At 48.8% G+C, this 16246-nt stretch overlaps 1 protein-coding gene across 6 annotated transcripts in view; it reads left to right on the forward strand.

The window, feature by feature from the left end:
* col6a4a (collagen, type VI, alpha 4a) overlaps nucleotides 1–15179 on the forward strand; it is a 36554-nt gene extending 21375 nt beyond the window's left edge. For 5 of the 6 annotated variants that reach the window (XM_029505204.1, XM_029505202.1, XM_029505207.1 and 2 more), the window contains 33 exons: nucleotides 107–682; nucleotides 764–1116; nucleotides 1335–1413; nucleotides 1499–1644; nucleotides 2241–2333; nucleotides 2820–2873; nucleotides 3017–3088; nucleotides 3167–3193; nucleotides 3325–3369; nucleotides 3549–3602; nucleotides 4042–4104; nucleotides 5719–5784; nucleotides 6512–6565; nucleotides 6807–6842; nucleotides 6925–6987; nucleotides 7063–7125; nucleotides 7209–7271; nucleotides 7344–7406; nucleotides 7481–7531; nucleotides 7605–7640; nucleotides 7882–7944; nucleotides 8031–8093; nucleotides 8244–8279; nucleotides 8358–8394; nucleotides 8558–8569; nucleotides 9003–9496; nucleotides 10041–10131; nucleotides 10224–10877; nucleotides 10963–11038; nucleotides 11212–11363; nucleotides 12565–12735; nucleotides 13253–13300; nucleotides 13383–15179. In XM_029505204.1, the coding sequence (XP_029361064.1) occupies nucleotides 107–682; nucleotides 764–1116; nucleotides 1335–1413; nucleotides 1499–1644; nucleotides 2241–2333; nucleotides 2820–2873; nucleotides 3017–3088; nucleotides 3167–3193; nucleotides 3325–3369; nucleotides 3549–3602; nucleotides 4042–4104; nucleotides 5719–5784; nucleotides 6512–6565; nucleotides 6807–6842; nucleotides 6925–6987; nucleotides 7063–7125; nucleotides 7209–7271; nucleotides 7344–7406; nucleotides 7481–7531; nucleotides 7605–7640; nucleotides 7882–7944; nucleotides 8031–8093; nucleotides 8244–8279; nucleotides 8358–8394; nucleotides 8558–8569; nucleotides 9003–9496; nucleotides 10041–10131; nucleotides 10224–10877; nucleotides 10963–11038; nucleotides 11212–11363; nucleotides 12565–12735; nucleotides 13253–13300; nucleotides 13383–13558 (4130 nt within the window). In that variant the 3' untranslated portion in view covers nucleotides 13559–15179. The remainder of the gene's footprint in view (nucleotides 1–106; nucleotides 683–763; nucleotides 1117–1334; nucleotides 1414–1498; nucleotides 1645–2240; nucleotides 2334–2819; nucleotides 2874–3016; nucleotides 3089–3166; nucleotides 3194–3324; nucleotides 3370–3548; nucleotides 3603–4041; nucleotides 4105–5718; nucleotides 5785–6511; nucleotides 6566–6806; nucleotides 6843–6924; nucleotides 6988–7062; nucleotides 7126–7208; nucleotides 7272–7343; nucleotides 7407–7480; nucleotides 7532–7604; nucleotides 7641–7881; nucleotides 7945–8030; nucleotides 8094–8243; nucleotides 8280–8357; nucleotides 8395–8557; nucleotides 8570–9002; nucleotides 9497–10040; nucleotides 10132–10223; nucleotides 10878–10962; nucleotides 11039–11211; nucleotides 11364–12564; nucleotides 12736–13252; nucleotides 13301–13382) is intronic. The other variant, XM_029505205.1, reaches the window with a different exon arrangement.
* Nucleotides 15180–16246: the final 1067 nt, after the last annotated feature.

Consider the following 16246-nt stretch of genomic DNA (forward strand, 5'->3'; position numbering starts at 1 on the left):
AAAAGTATAATCTGACTGTATTTGGGCTTGTGACGTTAGAGGGTGGGGGTTTAGCTGCCTTACAGCTGTAAAAACTTGGACGATGTTTCTCTCTTTACTTTTGCAGTTTGTGAGAAGCAGCAGGCTGACTTGGTCTTCCTGGTCGATCAGTCAGGCAGCATCAGCTCGGATGATTACTCCTTAATGAAGAAGTTCACCATCGACGTGGTGAAAAGCTTCAAAGTCAGTGAAGCTTTAGTTCGTGTTGGACTCGCTCAGTTCAGCAGCACCTTTCAGCCTGAGTTTTACCTCAACCAGTTCTACACAGAGCAGGCCGTGTCCAAGCACATCTTCGACATGCAGCAGCTTGGGGGAGGAACCAACATCGGGCTGGCCTTGGATTCGATCAGGGATTACTTTGAGGCAGCCCGGGGCAGCCGTAAATCTTCTGGGGTCTCCCAAAATCTGGTGCTGATCACAGATGGCGAATCACAGGATGATGTTGAGGACGCAGCCGATCGTCTCAGGGCTCTCGGGGTAGAGGTGTTTGCCATCGGCATCGGAGACGTCCACGACCTGGAGCTTCTGCAGATCACTGGCACTCCAGAGAGGCTCTTCACTGTGCAGAACTTTGGTAGCTTAGAAAAGATCAAGCAAAAGGTGGTGGACACTATCTGCAAGTCCAAACCGCAAGATGTAAAGAGTGAGTTTTAAGACATGTCTGCTTTCTGTGTGTGTCCCACTGTGCTCCTCTCCGTCCTGAACGTGTTTCCTTCTGCTGCAGGCTGCACCATTGACATCGCCATGGGATTTGATATTTCTCAAAGAACTGGGGCTGTTAATGAGATGCTGATCAGCGGCCACAACAAACTGCACAGCTTCCTGCCTGAGATCGCCCACTACGTCTCGACAGTATCAGGCCTGTGCTGCGTCAACGGACCAGTCAAGACCAACATTGGCTACCGGCTGGTGAGCCGCGACGGACGGACCCTGTATGACTTCAACTTTGAGGAATACACAGAGGAAGTGGTGAGGAAGGTCATGACCACGACTGTGCCGGAGCCCACTTATTTCAACACTGCCCTGCTGAAATCCTTCGGTGAAAAGTTCAGGGTTCAGTCGAATGCAGGAGTGAAGGTGAGTCTGAGACGAACAAAAACATGATGTTTGACTTCATTCAGCTTTGGAGCACGAGTGTGAGAGTTTGTTTAGAGCGCTCTGATGAATTCTAGCCTGCAGGCTATTCTGTTGTGCAGTTTTTCGCCTTCAGCTGATTGACCGTTGCGATAATTTGGAGACAACACTTGCTTTAATCAATGGCAGCAGTCTAACTAATGACTGACGTCGTCCACCAGGTGCTGGTGATCTTCTCAGACGGACTTGATCAGGATGTCATGACTCTGGAACATGAATCCGACCTCCTGCGAAAGTCTGGTAAGAACTGACAGGCAGCTTTTTATATTCAGTGATCTTGTGTTTGTGCTCTGACAGTTGGTCAGTGTGTGTCTGTTGTCCACAGGTGTCAACGCTCTGCTGACCGTGGCTCTGGAGGGTGTGCGTGACACCGCCCAGCTGCAGATGGTGGAGTTCGGCCGAGGCTTTGGCTACAAACTCCCCCTGAGCATTGGCATGCCCAGCGTGGGCAGCACCATCCTCAAACAGATTGTGAGTCAGCATTTACACAACACAACATGTTTCCTGGTTAACGGGAGAACATGACACGAAGCTGCCTTCGTAGCCTGCTAGCTTTGACGTCACTCACAGGTCTGCTGCTGCGCCGTCACCATCTTGGCAGAGCCTGACTCTGCCCCAAAAATCCAAGTGGAGGGTTGTGGGTGGAGCCATGACTGCGATTCATTCTGGTTTATGGTAATCATAGGCTCAGCCCACCTGTCACTCAAAGAGCCCACGCCTCTCATCTTCATCACCCTGCTTCCAGTGTTTATGCTAAGCTAGGCTAACTGAGACATGCTAACCTTCTGACACTGTTCTGATTAAAAGGTGGAGCAGAGTGAAGGATGGTTTTGTTCCTGTCGGGGTGAGATTGTGTGAAACCCCTGAGGGAGCTTTAAGGAGTGGCTGTGGGAAAAGAAAAATAAATCCCAGGAATCCAGTAAACTGAGCGGGAAACGTTCCAGCTTTGTTTATTTTAAAACATTTTATCTGAATTAAAAACCAGAAAAAGTTCATTTTATCTTACAGATTGTTTCATCAAACATGGAAAATCTCCAAAGATAACTCGTGCTGTTTGTTGTTTTTAGGACACGGTGTCAGACAGAGAATGCTGCAACGTCATGTGCAAATGTTCGGGACATGAAGGCATCCGAGGCTCTCGGGGCCTCCCGGGGTCAAAGGTGACTGAATATTCAGCCTGAATATTAGCCTTTAAACTTTGACCGTGATGTGAGGAATGTTGGGAGATGGCCTGGATCAACACATTTTATTTTTCAAAGTAAAAGCAGGAAGTGGTCTGTGGAACGCTGTTTTAAAGACATTAAACTAGTTAGTGTCACAGTAAAAGTACTTCCTGTAGTCAGAGTCTTTTTTCTGCTGTAGGACATAACAGATAAATGTGCTCATTTCTTTTGGACATTTATTTTTGTCGAACTTCAGAAAATGTTTATGTTTTTAGGCTGGAGACATCAATTTAAGTGAAAGCAGGTGAAATGAACATCTCTCATACACACAATAAGAAAAAATGCTGCTGTCTGTTCTGAACTTGGATCAGCTCAGTTGATATTCTGTCTTCTAGCAGAAAAAACTTACTGACTGCCACAAGAAGGATATTTCTGATAAGTTTGAGCGTCGCTGAACTGAACCCAAGTCTGTTTTCTGAACAGGGTCTGTCTGGACAGAAGGGTTATCCCGGATTCCCCGGAGAGGAGGGCGTCGCTGTAAGTGCTTCTCATTCAGCTGATACAGACGGCGGCGATGAGACCAACTATCCGATCAACGCCATCATCCACAGACTGATCAATAATCAGCAGCTTTGTGTCAAACGCTGAGTCAGCACACTCACTCTGTTTGTATGTTGCAGGGCGAGCGGGGGCCCCCGGGGCCCAGCGGACCTCGTGGTGCTGAGGGATGTTCTGGAGTCAGAGGAACAAAGGTGCAGTGCTGATGATCAGACGTTAGTCATCATTGATAAGTTGTCGATGTGTCTGACTCCTGTTGTGTACCTCTGCAGGGCTACCGAGGCCTGCGAGGAAACAGGGTGAGTGAATCAGGCTGCTGGAGTGGAAAGTTCATGTAGAGGGGAATGTTTGTAGAAACATTAAAATCCAGATCCAGTTAAAGTTGAGAGGCGGAAATCTGCTGACTCTCCCATCTCCTCCAACACTGCAGGGCGATGACGGGGAGGACGGCCTGGACGGAATCAACGGGGAACAGGTACCGACCACCTGAAGTCTGAACACCAACATCCACCAATAGCTGAATAAATTAGATTTATCGTGCGTCGTGATTTCAGAGCAGCTGGTCTCTGTTTTTGTTTTCCTGATGGAGGAAATGAGTGGGTGTGCTCAGGAAATCTGGGAGTCTGAGCTGTTCTTCCGTTTCTGTGTTCGCAGGGAGTGACAGGAAACGACGGAGCTCGAGGAGCAAAAGGAGACTCGGGAAACCCAGTAAACTCATTCAGATTCTGATTAAATTAATTATGGGCTCTAAATTTGTTCAAGCTACTTAGTTTTAGCAAATTTTATGTTAAAATGGTTTTGTTTTTTTAGGTTAGGGTCATTTCATAAATGAAAAATGTTAGTTTATACTTAAATTTAAATTTAAAATGAATTACTAATACATATTTAGTTGCTATTTGACGATAAATTGTGTTTTAATTTCTTGTTGTTTATTTATTGTTTGAATCTGTATTTTTTAAATGTGGCCCGGTTACAACAGATCTGATTATTATTTGACGGCAGGCAGAACAGAACTCGCTCTTCTGTTTGGTGGAATTTCCCCCGAAGCTGTAAACGCTCATCAGATCAGCCATGATGGAGCGAGGCTCGGAGGCGTTGACCTCTGACCTCTGGCTGGTTGATTGATGGGATTAACTGTCGTCCTCAGGGCATCCCAGGTATCAGAGGAGAGGTGGGGCTGAAAGGACAGCGAGGACTGAGAGGAGATCCGGTGAGTCACCGCCGACAAAACCTTCACATTTCTATTAAAATCTTCTCTTTGGAGGTCGACTTTTCTTTTTGTGACGCAACACTTTTGATATCATATGGTGATAATTGCCCCCCCCGTCTCTCTCTCTATCTCTCACTCCCCCCCATCTCTCTCTCTCCCCCCCGTCTCTCTCGATCCCCCCCCCGTCTCTCTCTCTATCTCTCACTCCCCCCCATCTCTCTCTCTCCCCCCGTCTCTCTCGATCCCCCCCCGTCTCTCTCTCTCTCTCCCCCCTGTCTCTCTCTCTCACTCCCCCCCGTCTGTCTCTCCCCCCATCTCTCTCTCTCCCCCCTGTCTCTCTCTCTCACTCCCCCCGTCTGTCTTTCCCCCCGTCTCTCTCTCTCACTCCCCCCCGTCTGTCTCTCCCCCCATCTCTCTCTCTCCCCCCTGTCTCTCTCTCTCACTCCCCCCGTCTGTCTTTCCCCCCGTCTCTCTCTCTCACTCCCCCCCGTCTGTCTCTCCCCCCATCTCTCTCTCTCCCCCCCGTCTCTCTCTCTCACTCCCCCCGTCTGTCTCTCCCCCCCCGTCCCTCTCTCTCATTCCCCCCCGTCTGTCTCTCCCCCCTGTCTCTCTCTCTCACTCCCCCCCGTCTCTCTCTCTCACTCCCCCCCGTCTGTCTCTCCCCCCATCTCTCTCTCTCCCCCCTGTCTCTCTCTCTCACTCCCCCCCGTCTGTCTCTCCCCCCTGTCTCTCTCTCTCACTCCCCCCCGTCTGTCTCTCCCCCCATCTCTCTCTCTCCCCCGTCTCTCTCTCTCACTCCCCCCGTCTGTCTCTCCCCCCTGTCTCTCTCTCTCACTCCCCCCCGTCTGTCTCTCCCCCCATCTCTCTCTCTCCCCCCGTCTCTCTGTCTCACTCCCCCCGTCTGTCTCTCCCCCCTGTCTCTCTCTCTCACTCCCCCCGTCTGTCTCTCCCACTCCCCCCCGTCTGTCTCTCCCCCATCTCTCTCTCTCCCCCCTGTCTCTCTCTCTCACTCCCCCCCGTCTGTCTCTCCCCCCTGTCTCTCTCTCTCACTCCCCCCCATCTGTCTCTCCCCCCATCTCTCTCTCTCCCCCCGTCTCTCTCTCTCACTCCCCCCGTCTGTCTCTCCCCCCTGTCTCTCTCTCTCACTCCCCCCGTCTGTCTCTCCCCCCATCTCTCTCTCTCCCCCCGTCTCTCTGTCTCACTCCCCCCGTCTGTCTCTCACCCCTGTCTCTCTCTCTCACTCCCCCCCGTCTGTCTCTCTCTCTCACTCCCCCCCGTCTGTCTCTCCCCCCGTCTCTCTCTCTCACTCCCCCCCGTCTGTCTCTCCCCCCGTCTCTCTCTCTCACTCCCCCCCGTCTGTCTCTCTCTCGTTCTTGGAACTGTTAATCTCCTTCACCAGAATAACGCTCATAAGAATTGAAAGTTACCGACTGAGCAGCTGCTTCCTGTAAAATCAGTGGAATTATATCATTTAGAGACATAGTGTCACAGATTTATCACATTCTGAGGTGAAAGTCCCTTAAAGAAACACAACCATTGAATTTTATTGATTTCTGTTGGTTCATATTCACATTTCATCAAATCAGCTGCTGAACTGTGTGTTTGTGTCCACAGGGAGAATCCGGCGCTGACAACAACGTCCCCGGAACCAAAGGAGAACCTGGAAACCCGGGTTTAGTGGTAACAGCATTTAATCAGTTATCTGTCTGTCAGTCACAGTAGCCCCGCCCCTTAGCCCCTCCCCTTTCCCTCTGAATGAACATCATGTTGTATTTCAGACTGAGACTATTCCCATAGACTTCAACACAGTTGCCTCCTGATGGTCAGGATTAAAGATCTTCAGCTTTGGCTTCATTTTAAAGACCCAGAATCCAGGTCCACAGACAGTCCAGGTCCAGGTCTACAGACAGTCCAGGTCCAGGTCCACAGACAGTCCAGGTCTACAGACAGTCCAGGTCCACAGACAGTCCAGGTCCACAGACAGTCCAGGTCTACAGACAGTCCAGGTCCAGGTCTACAGACAGTCCAGGTCCAGGTCCACAGACAGTCCAGGTCTACAGACAGTCCAGGTCCACAGACAGTCCAGGTCTACAGACAGTCCAGGTCTACAGACAGTCCAGGTCCAGGTCCACAGACAGTCCAGGTCTACAGACAGTCCAGGTCCACAGACAGTCCAGGTCTACAGACAGTCCAGGTCCACAGACAGTCCAGGTCCAGGTCCACAGACAGTCCAGGTCTACAGACAGTCCAGGTCCACAGACAGTCCAGGTCTACAGACAGTCCAGGTCTACAGACAGTCCACGTCCAGGTCCACAGACAGTCCAGGTCCACAGACAGTCCAGGTCTACAGACAGTCCACGTCCAGGTCCACAGACGTCTCCTGAGTTCTCTGTGTTCACTCCTTCAGGGCTCACCTGGTCAGGACGGGCGTCCAGGTGAAGGCGGCCTCGTTGGAAACTCTGTGAGTTTTTAAATATAAAACTAAAGCTGTTAGTTAAGTTTGTATAAATTTAACTGTAAAGTCAGAGTGCATCATGGGAAATGAAGATTTGAATGTTTAACTCATTAGAGACAAAAAATTATTCTGGATAAATTTTTTATTTAGTAGAAATCAGACGAAAGAAAAGATCCAATTTTTCTCTTTTCTGTGAGATCGTGATGAAAGAAAACGTAAATAAATGAAGTTAATGTTTGTCCTGCAGGGTCCGGATGGAAGGAGGGGTCCGTTTGGAGAAAAGGTAACCAGGAAGTCCAGTTAAACTCAGTCCTGGTTCTGGTCTGGACGCAGCTGAAGGCTCTTTTAACTGTGTGTGTCTGCAGGGTGCACCCGGACCACCAGGAGAGCCGGGACTACCAGGCAGCCCAGGAGCTTCAGGCCCACAGGTGAGTCATCACAGCCTCACCTACAGACCACCACACCCGCCCACAGTCCTAACCAAGTCCTCGTTTTCTCTTCAGGGTGCCAGAGGGGTCCGAGGTGCACCTGGACCCAGAGGAATCCCTGGACTTCCCGGACCTCAGGTCAGAAAACACAGGTCAGATGATCAACAGGCGCTGAACATTTGGGACTCACTTCAGACTGTTGTTCTGCTGTTGTCCTGCAGGGGGCGCCGGGAACACCTGGAGGTCCAGGATCAGCTGGACGGCGTGGAGCGAACGGACAGAAGGTCAGTCGTGTGACACGAAGTGAGCCTGATGTTGGACTGATGTGGGAATAAAAGCTCTGTTGTGGTTTTTAGGGCCAGCCGGGGGATCCTGGTGATAAAGGGGCCTCAGGACCGATGGGACCCCGAGGGATGCCCGTGAGTGGACGTGTGTGTGTTTACTGTGTTATGAGAATTGTGCGTCTGATGTTTGAGCCTCTCCTCTGTCTCAGGGTCAGGACGGGAAGGACGGTTATGGACCTGCAGGACGGAAAGGAGTGAAGGTAAACATCGGACTTCTCCCCTCATTGTGATGTCACACTGTGATCACTCTGATGAGCCGCTCTCTCTCTGCAGGGCGATGCTGGTTTTCCTGGTTATCCCGGTCTGCTGGTGAGTGGAGCTGACTTCAATACAATCTGAACTCTTGTGGAGTCGCCCCCTGATGGTCAGAAGAATCTATCTCTACTGGCTCTGATGTCACTGCAGCCGTGGAAACAGACGAAACTCCACCCCCATGTTTAGCTGTTGTCATGGCGACTCTGACGGAAGCCTTTCACCAAAAGGCTTTTAATGTGAAACATCAGCAGGAAGTTTGCCTTTCACCAACACTGCTGTTTTCTCTGCACCTCAGGGTGAGGACGGTCTGCAGGGACCCAAAGGATATCCAGGACCTAAAGGGAGCCAAGGCCGCGCGGTCAGTCCCCTCAAGACCGTCACATGGTTTGATTTAAGGTGTTAATGCTTCACCGCTGACTTTTGGCTCCGGTTTCATCGACACAGGGCAACTCAGGCCGGTCCGGAGAACCAGGAGTGTCCGGGGAACCGGGATATCCAGGACACAGAGTGAGTGAAAATCCAAATCAGATCAGATCAGAGGCTTCTCATCGTTCACATGTGAAAATGAACTCCACCTTAACAGCCTGACAGGGAGTGTACTGATGATGATGATGATGAAGATTAAGGTCAGTGATGGCTGTTTTTCCCTCCTCACAGGGTCTTAAAGGTCCACCTGGAGGAAAAGGCATGACGGTGAGTCCACCTTAAAGGGAAGTCCAGCTGCCACCATGGACAGAAACCTAAAAACTCTTCTGTCCTTTGTGTCCTCAGGAGTGTCAGCTGATCACCTACATCAGAGACAACTGTGGTGAGAGACGCAGCCGACACTCAGCCGTCTCTCTGTTCAGAGGACTCGTGTCCGTCAGGAGCCTGCAGCTCTGCAGGACGAGACCTCTGAACTGAGATACAGCTTTTCTAATCGCATATCACCGATCCTCGGAGTCTGATGATTTCTCTCTCTCCTCCCACAGCTTGCTCCATCGGTATGTATCGGCGCTGGCGAGTAGACAGCAGGCCATCAGCAGGGGCCTCATCAGTCCTGTTGATGTTGGACTGATGTCAGCAGCTGTTTGTAGTATAATCATACAAGCTACTGTGTTTGGCTGCCTTTTTGGTCCAGACTGAAAAATCAGCAACTACTGGATGAACTGATAACACCGTCATGGTCTGTGGCGACCAGACTGAGCGAGCGAAGCGGTATTATTATCCTTGGTGGTGTTGGTGGTCTGGTTTCAAAATGAAAACCACATTTGTACCAAACAGGACGTGACGGTTCCTCAGAAATCCCCTCAGTGCTGTGGGACGACCTCCAAGACGGAAGGCTGCAGTAATGTCACTGAGCACAGAGGGGTCAGACTGGGATGTCCCCCCAGCCGGGACTCTAATCACCATGAAGTCTTGTTTGTTGGTTTTCAGATCGGTCAGAGTGCCCGGCCTTCCCCACCGAGCTGGTGTTCGCTCTGGACATGTCTGAGGACGTGACCCCAGCCGTCTTCGAGAGACAGCGGGAGGCTCTCCTGTCCCTGCTGGAGGACGTCACCGTCAGTGAGAGCAACTGTCCGACAGGCGCCCGGGTGGCTGTGGTGGGATACAGCTCCCACAGCAGGCACCTGATCCGCTTCCACGACTATCACAGCAAGAAGCAACTGACGGAGGCTGTGAAGAACATCGCCCTGGAGAGGACGTCCAACCGACGCCATCTAGCTGCTGCCATGCGGTTTGTGGCTCAGAACGTCTTCAAACGTGTCCGATCAGGCGTGCTGATGAGGAAGGTGGCGGTCTTCCTTTCTAACGGGCCTCCACAGGATGTGAACGACATCCTTACCGCCATGATGGAGTACCGGGCCCTCAACATCGTCCCGGCAGTCATCTCTCTGAGGAACGCCCCCGGCATCAGTCGAGTCATGCAGGTGGGTTTGAAGAGTCTGAAATAATGAGCTCCCTCTTATCGTCCTTTTTTTCTGCAGGCCACGTCGTTCAAAGCTGCTGATCAAGCAGCACAAAGTTTAAGGTGTTTCTATCTGATCCTTTGAGCTCCTGTGTGGCGGCGGACACAGGTCCTAAAGGTCCTACAGACCTTTGTCCCAGACCTGTCCAGCTGCTAATGCCCATTATAAAAAAGACCAGTTCCAGGTCCGGCTTTGAGGGCAGTCTAAACAGGTCATCAGCCCTGTAGTCGATATCTGAACAGCTGGAGAGTTTCTGTTTGATGAACCTTTCTTCGTCTCCACAGAGCAGAGCCTCTGAACCAGACTGCTGTTTCTGGATGGAAGTCTGTGTGATGACATACAAACCAAACACCACTTTAGTCAACAATGAGCAGATGATCCTTAATTCTTCCACAAACAAAGTCAGCGTCCTGACAAGAACACTGAACATCTGAGCTGCAGTTCAGATGAAACACATTTGATCCTGGACTTTAATTCTTTGTTTGATTCTCATCTGCTGTTTCAGGTTGATGACTCTGGAAACTACGTCTTCACGGTGCTGGGGAAGGACGTGGCTGCTGACCTGAGGAAGGTCAAGAACTGCGCCATCTGTTACGGTGAGCAGATTCAGTTCACCTCAAGCAGGTTCCTTCAGATATATTAATATTTTATACTGATGGTGTTTCTGGATGATGGCTGCTGTTTTCAGACCCCTGCAAGCGTTCAGAGGAGTGCGCCTTCATCCAGGAGCAGCTGCAGCCCCAGGAGGTCGACGTGGACCTGGTCATGGTGGTGGACAGCTCCAGGGAGATGCAGGCCGACGAGTACGCTGGTGCCCAGCAGCTGCTGAGCTCTGTGGTGGAGCAGCTGGCCGTGACCTCGCAGCCCCGCCGAGGCAGCAACCGGGCCCGGGTGGCCGTAGTCCAGCAGAGCGGCACCGGGACCCCCAAGGTGGAGTTTTCCCTGCAGACCTACCAGGACCAAGACAGGATGAGGGAACACCTGATCCAGACCATGCAGCAACAGGGCGGCTCCTCCGCACTGGGACAGACGCTGGAGTTCACCCTGAGGGAGGTGCTCCTGAAGGCCACCCAGCCCCGCAGGAAGAAGGCCCTCCTGGTCCTGGTGGGCACAGAGACGGCTTACTCAGACCGGACCAAGCTGCAGTACATCTCCCAGAAGGCCAAGTGCGAGGGGGTGGCGCTCTTTGTGGTGACGGTCGGTGACCGCTACAGCCGGGCTCAGGTGGAGGAGCTGGCCAGTCTGCCAGTACAGCAGCACCTGATCCACGTGGACCGACTGAAGGCCGATGAGCAGGGCTTCACCCAGCGCTTCTTCAGAGTCTTCCTCTCTGCCCTCAGCAGTAAGACACCAGTTATCACAACTCTCAGGAAAGGAAATTCTTCTTCTGATGCCACATCAACATATTTGTCCTGTTTTTATTTCAGAGGGAATGAACACGTATCCTCCGCCTTCGTTACAACAAACCTGCAGTCAACTGAACAGCCAGGTCTTCGTCAGCAGGTAAATCCTCACAGTGAAGCTGAAAACATCAAACAGGCTACAAATACGTCTATGATGTCAGTTAAAGACAAAAAACTATTTGGTTTCCAAATGTTTGTGAGAAGCTGAGGCAGAAGTTTATGGACAGAACTATCAAGTGAAATCGTGCTTCATGTGTTGGCTCCTCCGTCCAGTCAGGGAGAGGTGACGCTGGAGGAGGTGGAGGAGGAAGGTGACGGCTTCAGGGAGCAGATAGGAGGTCAGACTCAGACCGGACAGCTGGACTTCATCGACGTCCTGACCAGAGAAGACAGCCAGACCATCATCTCAGGAACTAATGTCAACGGTATCACACAGACGCACACAGACACACACACACACACACACACAGAGAGTGGAGTAAAGTGGAGTAAAGTGGAGGAAAGCAGCGCTCCCCAACCTTTTCTGCGCCACAGACCGGTTTAATGTCACAATATTTCCACGGACCGGCCTGTAAGGTGTGGCAGATAAATGCAACAAAATTAAATGAAAATTTCATAATAAACATGAATCCACTGTGCACTCGTATGGAACTTTATTAGCAGTGTCCTCGTAACATCCTCTCGGACCCCTGACCCCTGACCCCTGACCCCGAACCTAAATGCAGCTTTCTCAGGCTCTTCTGCTGTCTCCTCACTGGGCCTTTTCCCCTCCACAAAGAAACTTTCCTTTTGTAATCATTTCGCTAGCTTGTGGGTTTAATTGTAGCGGTGACAAGCTAATTGACATGCATAAGAGTGAGTCATAGATGGATGTGATGGAGAGAATCCGGTCGTTTTTCAAAATAAAACACAGTTCAGAGTCAGATAATAAATAAAACATAAATAATGTAAGTTGTTTATTCTTTCTGTTCAAAAGACGGCCCGGGGGTTGGGGACCGGTGGCATAATGCAACCTTCTGTGTGTCTTATTCATTTAAGAGGAACTTTGGTGAAACACAATCCTCCCTCAGAGGACTATGGAAGCTCAGAGAGGACAATTAGATATTTTTGAGAAGAAAAAAAATCCCCTCTGGGCTTCCGTAGTCTTACCTGTGTTAATCATCCGAGTCCATGAGTTGAAGCAGCGACAGCAACTAATGTTCAGTTTCATTATTTATCCAAATATAAAAAAAGGATTCAACACTGAAGATCAGAAAACTTATTTCAAAGCACAAATGAAAAAATGTTCAAAGCTTCAGTTTTTGTGTTTCTCAGAGTTTCAGATTTCTGTTTGTTATTTGTCGCCTAATTTTTATTAACACTGTCTTTGTATCACACATAAATCCAACCTGCAATTTAATAATACACCAATATATGATTATAGTTTATAGAGAGAAAAATCAAATATCGGCCAAACTAACTGCATGTGATCTCCGGCAGCAGCAGTTTGTAACGTTTCCACGAGAAGTTACTGATAAATATATTTCAATATCAGACTTCAGGATTTCCGGAAACGTTAAAACGCTGCAGAGCGGAGGACAGATCTGTCAGTGTGTTGTGTAGTAAATGTGTGTGTTCTGCTTTCAGCCCAGTGTCAGCTGGATGCTGATTCTGGTCTTCAGTGTGCGGACTATGTCCAAGCATGGTACTATGACAAACACATCGGTGCATGCTCTCCCTTCTGGTATGGCGGTTGTGCCGGCAACGCCAACCGCTTTAACACGGAAAATGAATGTTTCCAGACTTGTGGCGCCCAGAGTAAGTCCTGACTGACTCTGTGACCTCTGTCGGGTTGTTTGTCATTAACATTGTCTCGTCTTCTCTCTGTTGTGTAATATTGTCGCTCTGTCTCTGTCATCAGAAACCAACCAGATCAGTAGTTCATTTTCCAATTATCAGATTTTATGATAATATATTCAGATTCTCCTTCCACTCTGTCAGATCTTAACTTAAAGCTCCGTAAGAAACTAATCATCAGGACAACAAAGACAGCCCAATGATCAGATTCTCTCTCCTGATTGGCTGGCTGAGAGAGGAGCTGTGAAACCACAGAGATGGTTTTAGTTTCTTAAAACTGTAAAGATATATTATTGTGGACATCAACCTTTCAAAATAAAAGACTGGATCTTTGATGGAAAAAAAGGAACTTTAACCTTTCTGATAAAAATGGTGATTCTCTTTGTGCTCTGATCACGTTATGGTAATTGATGTGTTCCCTTCTGTGAGGAAACACAAGCTGAGATGATGATGTGTACCTCTGTTTCCTGTCTGACAGATCCAGACATCCTTCCGGGGCCGCAGCTCGACACGTTTGGCTCTAAAGGTAAATCACCCTGGAAACCATCGTCCGTTCATGAGTCTGTCACTTGTGACTGATGTTTGACGTCTGTCTCGTCTCCGTCCAGGCGACTGCTTCCTTCGCCAGGACGCCGGCGGCTGCCAGAACTACACCATGATGTGGTACTTTGACACTGAACAGAACGAGTGTTCTCGCTTCTGGTACGGCGGCTGCGGCGGCAACGAGAACCGCTTCAAGACACAGGAAGAGTGCGAAAACCTTTGTCTGACGAGGAGCCGGTGAAGACGGCGCCCCTGAGACAGGCCGGAAGGGACGATGTCAAACTCAAATATATCAGGAAGACTTGAGTAAACATGCCTCTTCAAGGAAAAACACGGCGGCGAGGCTGAGAATGATTTCCAGCTGAGTCTGTTTCGTCATCTTCTGTCTTTTTCCTTCAACATGCATGTTTTATTTCCCTCAGAGCTTCTTCTGTCTGTAGGGCAGAAAACAAACCTTCAACTCTCTGCAGTAGGAAACTGTCTGACACTTTTCTTCAGGTCAGATCAGGAGCCGTTTTCATGAAGCAGGTGGGCTGATGACTGAATCAGAGTATTAAAAATAGTTTGTATAAAAAAGATTTTCAGATTATTTTCCATAAATGTTGATTTGATGAGTGACAGTCACAAACCCTTTACAATCATCTGATGATATCGGGATTTGTCCAAACGCTGAGCTCCAGGACAAAACCGATGCTGGTTAGAGTCCAACTGCTTGTTGTCGGAGACATAAAGAGAAAAACTAGGCCGACGATTCCACTTCAGAAATCCAGAATATTTCAAAAACCAAGAGGCTCTGGTCAACACGTGCTTGTGTAGTTTTCTTGACTGTCAGAAACCGAAGGAAGTATCTCACAGTTCATAATTTCTCAGTCTGCTGCTTTGTTTTTGGATGAATCCATTAAATGGATTTGTCTGGACGGAGTTCAGCCTCACTGTCGTCTTTTCCAAAGACGTTTCAGGAGGAAACGATTTGAAGCATCATTTCCACTGTGAGATATGAGACTGAGGAGCTCAGTCCTCCCTGGTTCAGTTTAAGTCATCTGACACTGAACTGTCTTCATGTCGAAACAGGAAGTCAGTAAATGAAATGTCACAACTGCTGAACAGAAGTTTGAATTTAAGATCCTGGATTTTTTCTTTAAAGGTGCTATATGTAGGTTTTTGCTGCATAGCTAACATTAGCATTAGCAGCTTTAAACCTTTGTCAGCCTGGATGAAGACGTTGACTCACTTCCTGTCTGGCTGGTGGTGATGATCGTCGTTAGCACGCTAACTTCCGAAGACGTCGCTGCACTGTGACGTGTTCAGTTCAGTTTCTTTGCAGCCACTTTAGATCACCATGCTTAAAGTCGGGATTTTTGTCTGGTGTTCCCGCCCTTATCGTTGGGTCTCAAACTACCATCTAATTTTCATTACCGGCACGCAATGAATCATGGGATAGGTTGGGCGGAGAGGGCTCCACCTGTTGGACGCAGCTAAAGACATCAAAACTTCACTATGTTAATGCAGAATTCTTCCATATAGCACCTTTAATGTCGTTTAAAGGTTCAACGTGGACTCGAACTGCTGCTGCTGAAGGACAGTTTGAAGAAATGAGACGGTCTGAGTCGACGTTACGTCTTGTGTCTGACTTATTCCACAAAGATAAACATGACTGACTTGGAGCAGCCGGCTGCAGTTCGAGTCCCAGTCTGAGCCATAAAAGGTCTGAGACTTCGGTCTCCGCTCTGAGCCGGGAACCTTCAACGCTGGGTCATCGTCTGTCCCGCCCCTCAGATGTGGAAATGAAAGTCTGGTTGATAGAACTGACCCATGGTGCTTCATGTAAAAGAAAACAAACAATAATAAAGAATGAAATAGTTCCTGATGGCTGATGTGTTTGTTTGGAGGAGAGTTATGGCGGTCTGGATGAGAGCATCTGACGAGGCCAAACAGGGAAAACAGAAGAAGCTGTTTTAATAAATGATTTCAATATTTAGGGGCTTTTTTGGCCATTTGTGGGAAGAGCTCCAGATGTTCACAGAGCAACATCCCATAATTTACTGGGCTGCATCTGTTCAAAAATCACCACCAACTTTTAAAACAAAGGCAAATTGATTTTTGACACAGAACCACCTCATGTTTTTTTTTTAAAGTTTATAACTTGAATTTAGGTTTCATATATGAAGTCTTGAGCCTGATAGCTTTTGCTAAACTCCCAATTCCCATTAAATTTGCCTGAGCGGACAGTACAAACTACGCAGAACTAAAAACACGGCACTGCTGTTTCCTCAGTGGTGAACTACAAAGGAAGCTCAGCAGAGCCGGGCTTTCTTTGGGTGAGAGCTGGATTTGTCGGCCCAGGCTTTCCTCAGCAGGCTCTGTGAGTTCACATAAAAAGGGGCGTTTTGGCGTCATTTCTGCAGAAAAATGATTACAGGCCGCACATTTAAGGAGCAGATTATGATAACAGAGAGCGATGAAGAGTTCAGGCCGATAAGAACAGCTAAAAGAACACAAACAAGGCGAGAGAGGAAGCCGGACAAAAAATTGGATCCTGTAAGTTAATATAGCTGATATAATATATCATTATATAACTTTAATTCCCTCCATCATTGTCTCACAAGAAGAAGAAAAATACATGGAAATCACTTAGATTAGGGCCAAATCAAATGAGATTCATTTGATTTGTCTTATTTGTGATAAAGTCAAAGTCTAATTGGTGTTCTATCAGCTGTAGTGCCAGCAGGGAAAATCTGGACCAAGAACAAGAATGTCATCCAAAATGGTGTGTATTCATCTCTGAAATACTGCATAACATATTAAATGTTAGTTATTTTAAACAAACAAGAAGAAAAATGAGAGGAGAAAGACTGGAGGGGCCGCTCCAGCAGATTACACGGCCTCAGAGGAGCTGGATCATGGAGGAGATACGAGGAGGTGTTCAGTC

Source organism: Echeneis naucrates, chromosome 6, assembly GCF_900963305.1.
Source record: "Echeneis naucrates chromosome 6, fEcheNa1.1, whole genome shotgun sequence".
Taxonomy (NCBI): domain Eukaryota; kingdom Metazoa; phylum Chordata; class Actinopteri; order Carangiformes; family Echeneidae; genus Echeneis; species Echeneis naucrates.